Source organism: Staurois parvus, unplaced genomic scaffold (assembly GCF_062004578.1).
Source record: "Staurois parvus isolate SC_StPar_1 unplaced genomic scaffold, SC_StPar_1.0 ptg002105l, whole genome shotgun sequence".
NCBI classification, from domain to species: domain Eukaryota; kingdom Metazoa; phylum Chordata; class Amphibia; order Anura; family Ranidae; genus Staurois; species Staurois parvus.
Window position 1 is genome coordinate 307,501 of NW_028319901.1, and position 17,193 is coordinate 324,693.

At 40.9% G+C, this 17,193-nt stretch overlaps 1 protein-coding gene across 1 annotated transcript in view; it reads right to left on the minus strand.

Moving 5' to 3' along the window:
* The window catches only part of LOC149432801 (sodium/potassium-transporting ATPase subunit alpha-2), a 63,844-nt gene extending 54,615 nt beyond the window's left edge, over nucleotides 1-9,229 (minus strand). The window contains exon 1 of the mRNA XM_089664929.1: nucleotides 9,012-9,229. Coding sequence (XP_089521055.1) covers nucleotides 9,012-9,023 — 12 coding nt within the window. The 5' untranslated portion in view covers nucleotides 9,024-9,229. The remainder of the gene's footprint in view (nucleotides 1-9,011) is intronic.
* Nucleotides 9,230-17,193: the final 7,964 nt, after the last annotated feature.

Genomic DNA, 17,193 nt, shown 5'->3' on the forward strand with positions numbered 1-17,193 from the left:
TAGATAGATAGATAGATAATAGATAGATAATAGATAGATAGATAGATAGATAGATAGATAGATAATAGATAGATAGATAGATAGATAGATAGATAGATAGATAGATAGATAGATAATAGATAGATAATAGATAGATAATAGATAGATAGATAATAGATAGATAATAGATAGATAGATAATAGATAGATAATAGATAGATAGATAGATAGATAGATAATAGATAGATATTTAGAAGTATATAAGTAGACAGACAGATCAATCAATCAATAGATTATTAGAAATATATAGATAGAAAGATATATCAACAGATAGATAGGAATATATAGATAGACAGATAGATCCATCAATAGTTTGATCAGTAAATAGAAAGATAGATAGATAATTAGAAATATATACAGTGGGGATGGAAAGTTTGGGCACCCCAGCTAAAAATTTGTATTAATGTGCATAAAGAATCCAAGGAAAGATGGAAAAATCTCCAAAAGGCATCAAATTACAGATTAGACATTCTTATAATATGTCAACAAAAGTTAGATTTTATTTCCATCATTTACACTTTCAAAATAACAGAAAACAAAAAAATGGCGTCTGCAAAAGTTTGGGCACCCTGCAGAGTTAATATCTTGTACTGCCCCCTTTGGCAAGTATCACAGCTTGTAAACGCTTTTTGTAGCCAGCCAAGAGTCTTTCAATTCTTGTTTGAGGTATCTTTGCCCATTCTTCCTTACAAAAGTCTTCCAGTTCTTTGAGATTTCTGGGCTGTCTGTCACGCACTGCTCTTTTAAGGTCTATCCATAGATTTTCAATGATGTTGAGGTCAGGAGATTGTGAAGGCCATGGCAAAACCTTCAGTTTACGCCTCTTGATGTAATCCCCCGTGGATTTCGAGGTGTGTTTAGGATCATTATCCATTTGTAGAAGCCATCCTCTCTTTAACTTCAGCTTTTTCACAGATGGCATCAAGTTACCATCCAAAATTTGCTGAAATGTTATTGAATCCATTTTTCCTTCTACTCTGAGATGTTCCCTGTGCCACTGGCTGCAACACAACCCCAAAGCTTGATTGATCCAACCCCATGCTTAACATTTGGACAGAGGTTCTTTTCATTCAATTCTGTGCCCCTTCTTCTCCAAACGTACCTTTGCTCATTCTGGCCAAAAAGTTCAATTTTAACCTCATCGGTCCACAGAACTTGTTTCCAAAATGCATCAGGCTTATCTATATGTTCATTTGCAAAGTTCAAACGATGATTTTTGTGGTGAGGACGTAGAAGAGGTTTTCTTCTGATGACTCTTCCATGAAGACCATATTTGTACAAGTATCTCTTTATAGTGGAATAGTGACCACAACTCCAGTGTCTGCCAGATCTTTCTGGAGGGATCGTGCAGTCAAACGTGGGTTTTTAATTGTTTTTCTCACAATCCTGCGAGCTGTTCTGTCTGATATTTTTCTTGGTCTTCCAGATCTTGCTTTAACTTCCACTGTTCCTGATGACTGCCATTTCTTAATTACATTCCGAACAGAGGATATTGACATCTGAAAACGCTTTGCTATCTTCTTATAGCCTTCTCCAGCTTTGTGAGCGTCAACTATTTTCAGTTTCAGTTTTCTAGACAACTGCTTAGAAGAACCCATGGTGCTGATTGTTGGGGCAAGGTCAGATGAGTCGGGGCATTTAAAACCTTTGAGATTGACATCACCTGGTCTTCCCAGACGATGATTGAGAACAATCCATGACACTGGCAGGTCTCAGCTTGGCAAAGGGGGCAGTGCATGCTATAAATTCTGCAGGGTGCCCAAACTTTTGCAGATGCCATTTTTTTGTTTTCTGTTATTTTGAAAGTGTAAATGATGGAAATAAAATCTAACTTTTGTTGACATATTATAAGAATGTTTAATCTTTAATTTGATGCCTTTTGGAGATTTTTCCATCTTTCCTTGGCTTCTTTATGCACATTAATACAAATTTTTAGCTGGGGTGCTCAAACTTTCGATCCCCACTGTAGGTGGAAAGATAGATCCATCAATAGATTGATCAGTAGATAGATAGATAATTAGAAGTATATAGGTAGACAGACAGATCAATCAATCAATAGATAATTAGAAATATATAGATAGAAAGATAGATCAATAAATAGATAATAAGAAAAATATAGGTAGAAAGATAGATCAATCAATAGATAGATAGAAAATAGATAGATAATTAGAGATACACTATATTGCCAAAAGTATTGGCCCCGCCCTCCCAATTATGTGATTCAGGTGTTCCAATCCCCTCCATGGACACAGGTGTATACAATCAAGCCCCTAGTGGGATTATAACAAAGTGGAAACGACTGGGAACAACAGCCACTCAGCCACCAAGTGGTAGGCCACGTCACATGACAGGGCGGGGTCAGCACATGCTGAAGCGCACAGTGCGCAGAAGTCACCAACTGTCTGCAGAGTCAATAGCTAAAGACCTCCAAACTTGGTGTGGCCTTCAGATGAGCCCAACAACAGTGCGTAGAGAGCTTCATGGAATGGGTTTCCATGGCCGAGCAACTGCATCCAAGCCTTCCATCACCAAGTGCAATGCAAAGTGTTGGATGCTGTGGTGTAAAGCACGCTGCCACTGGACTCTAGAGCAGGAGAGACGTGTTCTCTGGAGCGACCAATCATGCTTCTCTATCTGGCAATCCGATGGACGTGTCTGGGTTTGGCGGTTGCCAGGAGAACGGTACTTGCCTGACTGCATTGTGCCAAGTGTAAAATTTGGTGGAGGGGGGATTATGGTGGGGGTTGTTTTTCAAGGGTTGGGCTTGGCCCCCTAGTTCCAGTGAAGGGTACTCTTAAGGCGACATTTTGGACAATTTCATGCAGAGTTTGGGGATGGCCCCTTCCTGTTCCAACCTGACTGCCCACCAGTGCACAAAGCAAGGTCCATAAAGACATGGAGGAGCCAGTTTGGGGTGGAGGAACTTGACTGGCCTGCACAGAGTCCTGACCTCAACCCCATAGAACACCTTTGGGATGAATTATAGCGGAGACTGCGAGCCAGGCCTCCTCCCCCGACATCAGTGCCTGACCTGACAAATGTGCTTCTGGAAGAATGGTCCAACCTTCCCATAGACACCCTCCTAAACCTTGTGGACGGCCTTCCCAGAAGAGTTGAAGCTGTTATAGCCGCAAAGGGCGGGGCCAACTCAATATTGAACCCTACGGATTAAGACTGGGGGGCCATTAAAGGTCATGTGTGTGGAAAGGGCGGGGCCAACTCAATATTGAACCCTACGGACTAAGACTGGGGGGCCATTAAAGGTCATGTGTGTGCAAAGGGCGGGGCCAACTCAATATTGAACCCTACGGACTAAGACTGGGGGGCCATTAAAGGTCATGTGTGTGGGAAGGCCGGCCAACCAATACTTGGGGCAATCTCGTGTAGATCTGTGGTCAGACCCCTCTAGTACCTGGGAGGTAAATGCATGTACAAGCTGTTGGGATCTGAGGACGGGAAGATCACGTTTCTCTCTCAGCTCCCCTGACCCACCTTCTGCATCCGGCCCGGAGCTCGGCCAACCCTCCCCACACACAGCCTCACCCCTAATTCCTCCAGGACATCTCATTCTGTGAGAACACAGCTATTCTGGGACCGACGAGCTGCCAAGGTTGTATCGTTCGTGGGAAGTGAACAAACACCTACATCATAGATGAGGATTCCAAGTGTTCCCTCTAAAGTTATGTGAGTGAAGGATGGAAAACTGCAGAACCAAATTGTTGTTCATTTGTCAAGGGAAAAAGCATTGTGCAGGAATGGATCCGGGGACTCGGCACAGGGATGGTGGGAACCCCTCTTAATGGGCACAGTGGGAGTACAGACCCAGGAACTCAGCACAGGAATGGTGGGAACCCTTCATAATGGGCAAAGCAGGTGTACAGACCTGGGAACTCAGCACAGGGATGGTGGGAACCCCTGATAATGAGCACAGCAGGTGTACAGACCTGGGAACTCAGCACAGGGATGGTGGGAACCCCTCATAATGGGCAGACCGGGTGTACAGACCCGGGAACTCAGCACAGGGATGGTGGGAACCCTTGATAATGGGCAGAGCAGGTGTACAGACCCAGGAACTCATGGAGGGAAACCCTCATAATGGGCACAGCATGGGTATAGACCTTGGAACTCAGCACAGGGATGGCGGAAACCCCTCATAATGGGCACAGCGGGTGTACAGACTTGGGAACTCAACACAGGGATGGTGGGAACCCTTCATAATGGGCACAGCGGGTGTACAGACCCGGGAACTCAGCACAGGGATGGTGGAAACCCCTCATAATGGGCACAGCGGGTGTACAGACCCGGGAACTCAGCACACTGATGGTGGGAACCCCTCATAATGGGCACAGCAGGTGTACAGACCTGGGAACTCAGCACAGGGATGGTGGAAACCCCTCATAATGGGCACAGCGGGTGTAAAGACCCGGGAACTCAGCACACTGATGGTGGGAACCCCTCATAATGGGCACAGCGGGTGTACAGACCCGGGAACTCAGCACAGGGATGGCGGGAACCCCTCATAATGGGCACCGTGGGACAGAGGGCCAAGATGCTGGACTGTTCCGGCACAATCCTGGACAGTTGTAAAGGCTTCAGCTTGAGTGTGGGGTCAGAGGTCACCTTAAAGGGCAGCTCCACTCAGAGGCCAAAGCTGAAATACACATTTACTGTTTTATGAGTCAAACAGTTTATTTTTTTTGTTCAGCCAGCGTTGTGATTCACACAGCTACACTGCACAGCCAGGCAGGCAAGAAACCCAAGCTGGGTAATGCAGCTTCCTGTGCTCCACCCCCAGAGCCTACTGATTGGACAATGACTTGCCATCTTTGGCTTTGTCCGGAGAACTTTCTAGGGATGATGTTAATCAGCGTTCGTCCTTGTTGTGCTTTCTGGTAGGGCTGTCTGGATCACAAGACTGGCCAGACAGAGTTTAAAATTTCATTGGTAGATAAATCAATTCCCGATGATCTATTCCAACTTTTTATGTAGCTGCCGGTCTGAATTGAGGAATGAATCCTTCGTTTGCTGCTTTGGATATTTCTACATTGGACACAGACACATCGCTTTCTGCAATTAGGGAACTGCTGCCGGTCCCGGCTCTGTTCCTGGGAAAAGACTTTGATTAATCTCAGTTATTGGAGACGAAACATCCGAACCATCCAGAGAATGGAACTGAAGACAGAGCGGCCATGACACTGCGCACTAAACCAATCAAATATGAGCTTTCACCAGCAAAGAACTCATGGACCAATGAAAGGCGGCTGCTAATTGGATGTCAAGTCTGAGATGGAGATGGAATTCTTCCCTCTAAGCTTCTTATATCTCCCATGTGGGCTGAGAGTATAGAAATATCTATACAGAATCTGGGTCACCATACAGAGCTGGAGGGAGAACAAGTGTGGACCAAGAGAAACGAGAGAGACGGAGAGACAGGTAGACGGATGGAAGGATAGATAGAGAGATAGATAGATAGATAGATAGATAGATAGATAGATAGATAGATAGATAATAGATAGATAATAGATAGATAGATAGATAGATAATAGATAGATAATAGATAGATAGATAATAGATAGATAGATAGATAGATAGATAGATAGATAGATAATAGATAGATAGATAATAGATAGATAGATAATAGATAGATAGATAGATAGATAGATAGATAGATAGATAGATAGATAGATAGATAGATAGATAGATAGATAATAGATAGATAATAGATAATAGATAGAAAGATAGATAGATAGATAATAGATAGATAATAGATAATAGATAGATAGATAGATAGATAGATAGATAGATAGATAGATAGATAGATAGATAGATAAATAGATAGATAGATAGATAGATAGATAGATAGATAGATAGATAGATAGATAATAGATAGATAGATAATAGATAGATAGATAATAGATAGATAGATAGATAGATAGATAATAGATAGATAATAGATAGATAGATAATAGATAGATAGATAGATAATAGATAGATAGATAGATAGATAGATAGATAGATAGATAGATAGATAATAGATAGATAGATAGATAATAGATAGATAGATAATAGATAGATAGATAGATAATAGATAGATAGATAGATAGATAGATAGATAGATAATAGATAGATAGATAGATAGATAGATAATAGATAGATGATAGATAGATAGATAGATAGATAGATAGATAGATAGATAGATAGATAGATAATAGATAGATAGATAGATAATAGATAGATAGATAGATAGATAATAGATAGATAGATAATAGATAGATAGAAAGATAATAGATAGATAATAGATAGATAATAGATAGATAGATAGATAGATAATAGATAGATAATAGATAGATAGATAGATAGATAGATAGATAGATAGATAGATAGATAATAGATAATAGATAGATAATAGATAGATAGATAGATAGATAGATAGATAGATAGATAGATAGATAGATAGATAGATAGATAATAGATAGATAATAGATAGATAGATAGATAGATAGATAGATAGATAGATAGATAATAGATAGATAGATAGATAGATAGATAGATAATAGATAGATAGATAGATAGATAGATAGATAGATAGATAATAGATAATAGATAGATGATAGATAGATGATAGATAGATAGATAGATAGATAGATAGATAATAGATAGATAGATAGATAGATAGATAGATAGATAGATAATAGATAGATAGATAATAGATAGATGGATAGATAGATAATAGATAGATAATAGATAGATAGATAATAGATAGATAGATAATAGATAGATAATAGATAGATAGATAGATAATAGATAGATAGATAATAGATAGATAGATGGATAGATAGATAGATAGATAGATAATAGATAGATAGATAGATAGATAGATAGATAATAGATAATAGATAGATAGATAGATAATAGATAGATAATAGATAGATAATAGATAGATAGATAGATAATAGATAGATAGATATTAGATAGATAGATAATAGATAGATAGATAGATAGATAGATAGATAATAGATAGATAGATAGATAGATAGATAGATAGATAGATAGATAATAGATAGATAGATAATAGATAATAGATAGATAGATAGATAGATAGATAGATAGATAGATAGATAGATAGATAGATATTTTTTTCTCAATGATCTAACAATATGCCTTTAAATTCATTGCTATTTTTCCCTCCTTCTCATCCTATACTACCCCTCCCCCATTGCTCTGTGTGTCAGTGCTCCTCACGGTGCCAGCAGCAATCCCCCCACTCTGCTCTGCACACCTATCATTCTTCACTCTCTTCTCATTCCCTGCAGCCCGCACACATACATACATTACACAAACGTATTCCACATACGTATAGTACACCATATACACATACCTACACACACATACAACGACACACATAAACACACAAACCTACACAACATACAATAACATACACCACGTATAGACATACACAACATAATCATACTGTACATACACCATATACCACATATACTTTACATATACACATACCCCAAATACACACACACATACACCTATAACACACACATATACACACACACAGCACATATACATACATATACACACACATATACCTATAAAACACACATATACACATACACGTATAACACACATACATTACAATATACTTACATATACAAACACACACCTATAACACACATATACACATACAGCTATAACACACACCACAAATATACATACATATTCACACATACACCTCTAAAACACACATATACATATACCTATAACACACATACACACCACAAATATACGTACATATACAAACACACATATACACATTTATTTATTACAGGTACTTATATAGCGCCGTCAATTTACGCAGCACTTTACATATATACATACATACAGCTATAACCAGGGGCGGACTGACAACTCACGGGGGCCCTGGGCAATAGGGGATCATGGGGCCCCTGTGTCCTTGCCCAAACTCAAAAAAGCCTATGAAAAAGGTACCAGGGGCATCTCATAGGGCCCCCTACTGACCCCGGGCCCTCATGCAGTGCCCGAGTTTCCAAATGGTCAGTCCGCCCCTGGCTATAACACACACGTATACACACACACCTATAACACACACATATACACATACATCTATAACACACACATACACCTATAACATACACCAATAACACACACATATATACATACACCTATAACACACACATATACACATACACCTATAACACACACATACGCACACATACACCTATAACATACATCTATAATACACACATATACACACACACCAATAACACACACATACATCTATAATACACACATATACACATACATCTGTAACACACACGTATACACATACACCAATAACGCACACATACATCTATAACACACACGTATACACACACACCTATAATACACACATATACACACATACATCTATAACATACACATATATACATACACCAATAACACACACGTATACACATACATCTATAACATACACATATATACATACACCAATAACACACACATATATACATACATCTATAACACACACATACACCTATAACATACACCTATAATACACACACACCAATAACACACACATATATACATACACCTATAACACACACATACGCACACATACACCTATAATACACACATATACACACATACATCTATAACACACACATATACACACACACACACCTATAACACACATAAACACACACACCTATAACACACACATATATACACACACCTATAACACACATAAACACACACACTTATAATACACACATATACACACACACCTATAACATACACATATACACATACACTTATAACACACATTCACACACACCTGTAAAACACACACATACATACACATACATGCATACAGCTATAACACACACATACACACCCCATCTCTCCCATCCTGTAAACAGAAGCCATGCAATGTGTGGGACTCACCCCTCTGCCCATGGTGTGGCCCCTCTGGGTGCTCTGTTCTCAGGGGTCCCTGGGATGGAGTGATTTGGGAAGATTGGGGAGTAGCGGGCGGATGATTGTTCTGGGGGTAGAAGAGGATCACTTGTTGAAGACAATCTCCTCCCTCACTGGGGGGCTCAGGACCTCCTTCTACCCCCCCAGCACTCCCAGTGCCAACTGGAAAAAAAAGTTTAGCCGGAGATTTCCAAAAAAAAGAACCCCCAGCCCCCTCCTCCCGGTCCCCCCCTTGTCCCTTGTTGTCCCTCTGAGTGTTTTTCTCCCTCCTCTCCGTCTGTCACTTCCAATTCCTCCTCTCCTCCTCCTCTCCTTTCCTCCTCTCCTCCTCCTCCTCTCCTCTCCTCCTCTCCTCTCCTCTCCTCTCTCTGCCCTTATTTCTAAATTTATCTTCCATACACGTCCCCCCTCTCTTCTCCCCTCTCTTCTCCCCTCACTTCTTCTCATCTCTGTCCATCATCCGCTTTCCTGCAATTAATTATTCCTCGCTCTCCGCCGCTCAGAATCGTCGCCGTTCCAGCGCTTCGTTGGCGATTTCGCCAGCATCTGCAACGTGTTGTTCCCGGGAGCGCCGTTGCAGCATTGTTACCCAGATGGGTGTAGTCATGTCTCTGATTATCTCCAGTGTGTGGACTGTGTGGGGGGATCTACGTAGTCCCCGGTCACACCGCTGCGATTTGTGCGCCATTTCTGGTGCGATTTCTGAAGACTTTATTGCGACTTGTGAAGATTTTCAATGATTTCTTGCAATTTGCAGTGCGATTTCTATTCTATGTATTCTATGTATGTGAAATTGCAACAAAACTGCAGAAAAAGTCACTACTTTAGAAATTGCGCCGCAGCAAATCGCACATTTTAAGACGCTGACATTCCCATTCATTAGATGCAATTTTAGGTGCGATTTCAATATCGCAAATCGCACCTGAAATTGCCCCACTGTGACCGGCCACTTACACCCCGGTCACATCGGGTGCGACTTGGCATGCGACTTGCATGCTATGCGACTTGCAAATCGCATGCAAACTCGCAATTGTCCGCAATTGGACCGGTCATATCAGTGCGGTTTGAATTGCTTGGAGCTGTCATATCGGTGCGGTTCCGACTTGGTTGGAGCGGTCATATCGGTGCGGTTCCGACTTAGTTGGAGCCGCACCGATTTCTAAAGTACTCGCAGCTGAAATGACACACAAATCGCGTGATTTTAAATCGCAGCGGTGTGATTGGAGTAAAGCATGTGCACTCTGTAGGGGGAATTTTCCCTTAGCTCAGTGAATGAGGTGAAACTCTGCCGACTTCGGTCATCCAATCACACGCCAGCAAAAATCCCACTTTTGTAATTGTCCTGACACGTGATTGGATGCTCTGTGCAGAGGGACTTCTCACCTCATTCACTAGACTAGGAGAAAATCTATCTATTATCTATCTATTATCTATCTATCTATCTATCTATTATCTATCTATCTATCTATTATCTATCTATCTATTATCTATCTATCTATCTATCTATCTATCTATCTATTATCTATCTATCTATCTATCTATCTATTATCTATCTATCTATTATCTATCTATTATCTATCTATTATCTATCTATCTATCTATCTATCTATCTATCTATCTATCTATTATCTATCTATCTATTATCTATCTATCTATCTATCTATCTATCTATCTATTATCTATCTATCTATCTATCTATTATCTATCTATCTATCTATCTATCTATCTATCTATCTATCTATTATCTATCTATCTATCTATCTATCTATTATCTATCTATCTATCTATCTATCTATTATCTATCTATCTATCTATCTATCTATCTATCTATCTATCTATCTATTATCTATCTATCTATCTATCTATTATCTATCTATCTATCTATCTATCTGTCTATTATCTATCTATTATCTATCTATCTATCTATCTATCTATTATCTATCTATCTATCTATCTATCTATTATCTATCTATCTATCTATCTATCTATCTATTATCTATCTATCTATTATCTATCTATTATCTATCTATCTATTATCTATTATCTATCTATCTATCTATTATCTATCTATCTATCTATTATCTATTATCTATTATCTATCTATCTATCTATCTATTATCTATTATCTATCTATCTATCTATCTATCTATTATCTATCTATCTATCTATCTATCTATATATCTATCTATCTATTATCTATCTATTATCTATCTATCTATCTATCTATCTATCTATCTATTATCTATCTATCTATCTATCTATCTATCTATCTATCTATCTATTATCTATCTATCTATTATCTATCTATCTATCTATCTATCTATCTATCTATCTATTATCTATCTATCTATCTATCTATCTATCTATCTATCTATTTATCTATCTATCTATCTATCTATTATCTATCTATCTATCTATCTATTATCTATCTATCTATCTATTATCTATCTATCTATTATCTATCTATCTATTATCTATCTATCTATCTATCTATCTATTATCTATCTATCTATCTATCTATCTATCTATTATCTATCTATCTATCTATCTATCTATCTATCTATCTATCTATTATCTATCTATCTATCTATCTATCTATCTATCTATCTATTATCTATCTATTATCTATTATCTATCTATTATCTATCTATCTATTATCTATCTATTATCTATTATCTATCTATTATCTATCTATTATCTATCTATCTATTATCTATCTATTATCTATCTATCTATCTATCTATCTATCTATTATTTCTCTCTCTCTTCTACATTTCCCTGTCCCCAGCATCCCGTTATAGTTCACATTTCATTCTTGCGGTTCAATAAATGTAAACACGATTGGACATTATCGTTTTCTGCCCTTTGCACATCATCTTGTCATTTATTTTGTCCCCCGCACTGTTCCGTGGAATGAACCCAAATACATTTTTCTTCTTTTATCCGCGTCTTCCAACAAAATCATTCGACCGGATGTCACTCTCTCCGGAACAGCGAACGGACAGGGCAGAAAATGTTTTGTCATCGGACATAGAGATGATTTTGTGTGTAATGCAGCGAGACACGACGGGGAGGGGCGATCGCAGCCCAGCGCATCTTTCGCTCCGCAGACGTTCTGCGTTTTAGAAAGAAATTGAAGACTTTTTCCAGCGCGGTGGATTCCGATTTGTTGTGCTTCGTTAGCCATCGATCAATGGGGAAAGTTTGGAGTGATTGCTTTTGATGGCCAACTCGAGGTTTTAAAGAAGCACATTTTCAGAACCCCTTGGATCCCTTTTTCGGGGTTTATCCAATTGTATATTGCCAGACGAAGGGATCTAAGGGGCCCCAAAAGCTTGCATCTCTAATGACTTGAGTTAGCCATGAAAAGCGATCAGCTAACCTCTTGCCTTCCGCCATATATGCAGCTGCAAGGCAGGGAGGTCCTAATACCCATGTTCTGCACATATGTGTCCATGGTGCACCATTGTTGTGTACTGAGAGGAGGATATCTGTCTGTCTATGGCCAGAGTTAGTTAAGGCATCTGCCTTCTGGGCTCACAACTCAAACACAGACAGTCAACGTGCCAAAAAAGGGATATTGGGGTTAGAGCTGGAGTCTATTGACCAAAGACAACCACCAAATCCCCGTATGAATTTAATAGTAGAGAGGTCACAGTGTCGGAACGCCCAATTCTGTTCTCCACCTACCTATCTTCTCGTTGCGTTCTCGGTAGAATAAGAAGTGTAGTGAGATCCCCTAGTATTTACGGATTTGCAAACTCAGAAACTCAAAACATGGTGACCTCGTCGCTGGTTTCTTGAAGCTAAACATTTTCAATCCTTGTTTTATGGAACCATAGGGTTCCTCTGGAGGTTATTGAGTGGTGGCTGATTGACCTTGCATTTGGTGGTGCCTCCATGGCTATAGGGTCAACACCACTTGGCATAGGCAGTTGCATGAGCCCAATTATCTTTTTAGCTGTCTGTAAGGATGGTGTTTTGTCCAACACTGTAAGGAAGGAATTCCTCCAATGGATATCCACTGTAAGAGGAGAAAGCTTTTTACTGACCTCCACTGCAAGGAGGACATTCTGCCCGCCAACCACCAATGTAAAAAGAGCATACTTCCCACTGACTACCAATGTAAGGAGGCATTCTTCCTACTAACCACCACTGTAAGAAGAGTGGGATCCCCTTGTATTAGCATGTTTGCAGACTGAGGAGTTCAAGTCATGGGGACCTCACTGCTGGTTTCTCAAGGCCAACTATTTGCAACCCTTGCTTCATGGAACCACAAGGTTCCTCTAGAGATTGCTTGAACTGTGGCTGATTGACCTTGTATTTGATGGTGCCTCCAAGGTTCTAGAGAGCCAGTTGCATGAGCCTAATTATCTTTTTAGCTGTCCTTAATGGTGGTGTTTTAACCACAACTGTAAGACCTCCACTTTATGAGGGGAAACCTTTCCCAACTTCAAGGAGGGTATTCTCACCACCAACCACCAATGTAAAAAGAGCATTCTTCCCATTGACTACCAATTTAAGGGGGCATTCTTCATACTAACCACCACTGTAAGAAGAGTGGGATCCCCTTGTATTTGTACGTTTGCAGACTGAGGAGTTAAAGTCATGGGGACCTCACTGCTGGTTTCTCAAGGCCATCTATTCGCAACCCTTGCTTCATGGAACCACAAGGTTCCTCTAGAGATTGCTTGAACTGTGGCTGATTGACCTTGTATTTGATGGTGCCTCCATGGTTCTAGAGAGGCAGTTGCATGAGCCTAGTTATCTTTTTAGCTGTCCTTAATGGTGGTGTTTTAACCACAACTGTAACACCTCCACTTTATGAGGGGAAACCTTTCCCAACTTCAAGGAGGGTATTCTCCCCACCAACCACCAATGTAAAAAGAGCATTCTTCCCATTGACTACCAATGTAAGGCGGCATTCTTCATACTGACCACCACTGTAAGAAGAGTGGGATCCCCTTGTATTAGTACGTTTTCAGACTGAGGAGTTCAAGTCATGGGGACCTCACTGCTGGTTTCTCAAGGCCAACTATTCGCAACCCTTGCTTCATGGAACCATAAGGTTCCTCCAGAGATTGCTTGAACTGTGGCTGATTGACCTTGTGTTTGATGGTGCCTCCATGGTTCTAGAGTCGATGCCACTTGGAAGAGCCAGCTGCATGAGCGTAATTATCTTTTTAGCTATCCTTAATGGTGGTGTTTTAACCACAACTGTAAGACCTTCACTGTATGAGGGGAAACCTTTCCCCACTGCAAGGAGGGCATTCTCCACACCAACCACCAATGTAAGAAGGGCAGTCTTCCCACTGACTACCAATGTAAGGGGGGCACTATTCCAACTGACCAACAGGGTAAAGGAGGGCATTCTTCCTACTAACCACCACTGCAAGAAAAGTATGATCCCCTTGTAGTAGCAGCTTTGCAGACTTAGAAGCTCAAAACATGGGGACCCCACCTCTGGTTTTTGAGGCCAGACATTCTCAACCCTTGTTTCATGAAACCATAGGGTTCCTCCAGAGGTTGCTTGAACTGTGGCTGATTGACATTGCAGTTGATGGTGACTCCATGGTTCTAGGGTCAATGCCATGTGGCAGAGCCAGTTGCATGAGCCCAATTATCTTTTTAGCTATTTGTAAGGGTAGTTTGCCCACCAGTGTAAGGAGGGGATTCCTCCTGCGGACCTCCACCGTAAAAGGAGGAAGCTTTTAACTGACCAACACTACAAGGAGGACATTCTGCCCACAAACCACCAATGTGAAAGGGATGTTCTTAACACTGACTACCAATGTAAGGAGGCATTCTTCCTACTGACCAACAAGTTAAAGAGGGCATTCTTCCTACTGACCAACAAGGTAAAGAGGGCTTTCTTACTACTAACCACAACTGTAAGATGAGTGTGATCTCCTTGTTGTAGCAGGTTTGCAGACTCAAGAGCACAAATCTTGGAGACCTCATTACTGGTTTCTCAAGGCCAACCATTCTCAACCCATGTTTCATGGAACCATAGGGTTCCACCAGAGGTTGCTTGAACTGTGGTTGATTGACATTGCAGTTGATGGTGCCTCCATGGTTCTAGGGTCAATGCCATGTGGCAGAGCCAGTTGCATGAGCCCAATTATCTTTTTAGCTATCTGTAAGGGTGGTTTGCCCACCAGTGTAAGGAGAGGATTCCTCCACTGTAAAAGGAGGAAGCATTTTACTGACCAACACTGTGAGGAGGACATTCTGCTCAACAACCACCAATTAATTCTGGTGACCATCATCACCAATGTAAAAGGGACATTCTTCCCACTGACTACCAATGTAAGGGGGCATTCTTCCTACTGACCAACAAGGTAAAGAGGGCTTTCTTACTACTAACCACAACTGTAAGAAGAGTGTGATCTTCTTATTGTAGCAGGTTTGCAGACTCAGGAGCACTGTCATGGAGACCTCACCACTGGTTTCTCAAAGCCAACCATTCTCAACTCGTGTTTCATGGAATCATAGGGTTCCACCAGAGGTGGCTTGAACTGTGGTTGATTGACATTGCAGTTGATGGTGCCTCCATGGTTCTAGGGTCAATGCCATGTGGCAGAGCCAGTTGCATAAGCCCAATTATCTTTTTAGCTATCCGTAAGGGTGGTTTGCCTACCAGTGTAAGGAGGGGATTCCTCCTGCGGACCTCCACTGTAAAAGGAGGAAGCTTTTTACTGACTAATACTGCAAAGAGGACATTCTGCCCACCAATCATCAATGTAAGAGGGACATTCTTCCCACTGACCACCAATGTAAAGGGGAATTCTAACTACTGGCAACCAATGTAGAGGCTTTTTTTCCCACTGACTACCATAGAATTGATTTTGAGAGGGGTTCCCTCAGATCTGAAAATAATTCTAAAGGTTCCTTTGGGAAAAAACGTTCCTCTAGTTGTTAGGTGAACCTCAAGCCAAAACTTTCATTTTAGTTTGGAATGGTTAGGACCTCTGTTGGAAAAATTCAGCCTCCCAATTCATTCTGGTGACCATCATCAGCGATATAGAAGGTACTGAGAATTTTAAAAAGCTATAGTTTGTCCCCAGAACAGGAAGTTTGGGGAAATCTTCTAATAGGGTTACCAGTTCTTTCCTCTTGCAGTCACAAATAAAAATACAAAAGAATCTGCTGTAGGACACCTACGACCCCTGAAATTTTACCCTCCCCCCATCTTTGGAGCCCCCCACTGACCCCCATCCTCCTTGGCCTTCCAGGCCTTGCGCAGATGTAGACAGGAGGACGGACCTGGCGATGCCGCGCACAGCTGGGTAAACAACATTAATACATTTCAACACATCCTCCTGGAACAAGAAAAACAAAAACTCCTTCATCCCCTCCAGGAAAAAAAGATCTTTTTAATGCGTTATTTATTTCTAAGCAGAGTGTATTAGTAATGGCATGCTGCCTTTGAAGCTGCAGTCTCAGAACCGTTTTATCTCTACGCTATCGGCAGCAGCAATCTAGGTGACTGGCAAGGTTTTCATTGCCAGCTGTTGGAGCCAGATAGACGTTGTGGGAAAATAGAAGTGTCTACCTAACATGGAAGGGTTTGGTTGTCAGCTCCTCTGCCCAGAGCTGGCTGCAGCCATTGACCAGAGTGGGATGTTGGATCTTTAAGGACCCATTTACATCTGTGGGTTTGGTTGTGAGCTCCTCAGCCTTGAGTTGGTTCCAATCACGGAGCAGAGGGAGGTGATGGATCTTTAAGGACCCATTTACATCTGTGGGTTTGGTTGTGAGCTCCTCAGCCTTGAGTTGGTTCCAATCACTGACCAGAGGGAGGTGTTGGATCTTTAAGGACCCATTTACATCTATGGGTTTGATTGTGAGCTCCTCAGCCTAGAGCTGGTTCCAATCACTGACCAGAGGGAGGTGTTGGACCTTTAAGGACCCATTTACTTCTGTAGGTTTGATTGTGGGCTCCTCAGCCTAGAGTTGGTTCCAATCACTGACCAGAGGGAAGTGTTGGATCTTTAAGTACCAATTTACATCTATGGGTTTGATTGTGAGCTCCTCAGCCTAGAGCTGGTTCCAATCACTGACCAGGGGGAGGTGTTGGATCTTTAAGGACCCATTTACATCTGTGGGTTTTGTTGTGAGCTCCTCAGCCTTGAGTTGGTTCCAATCA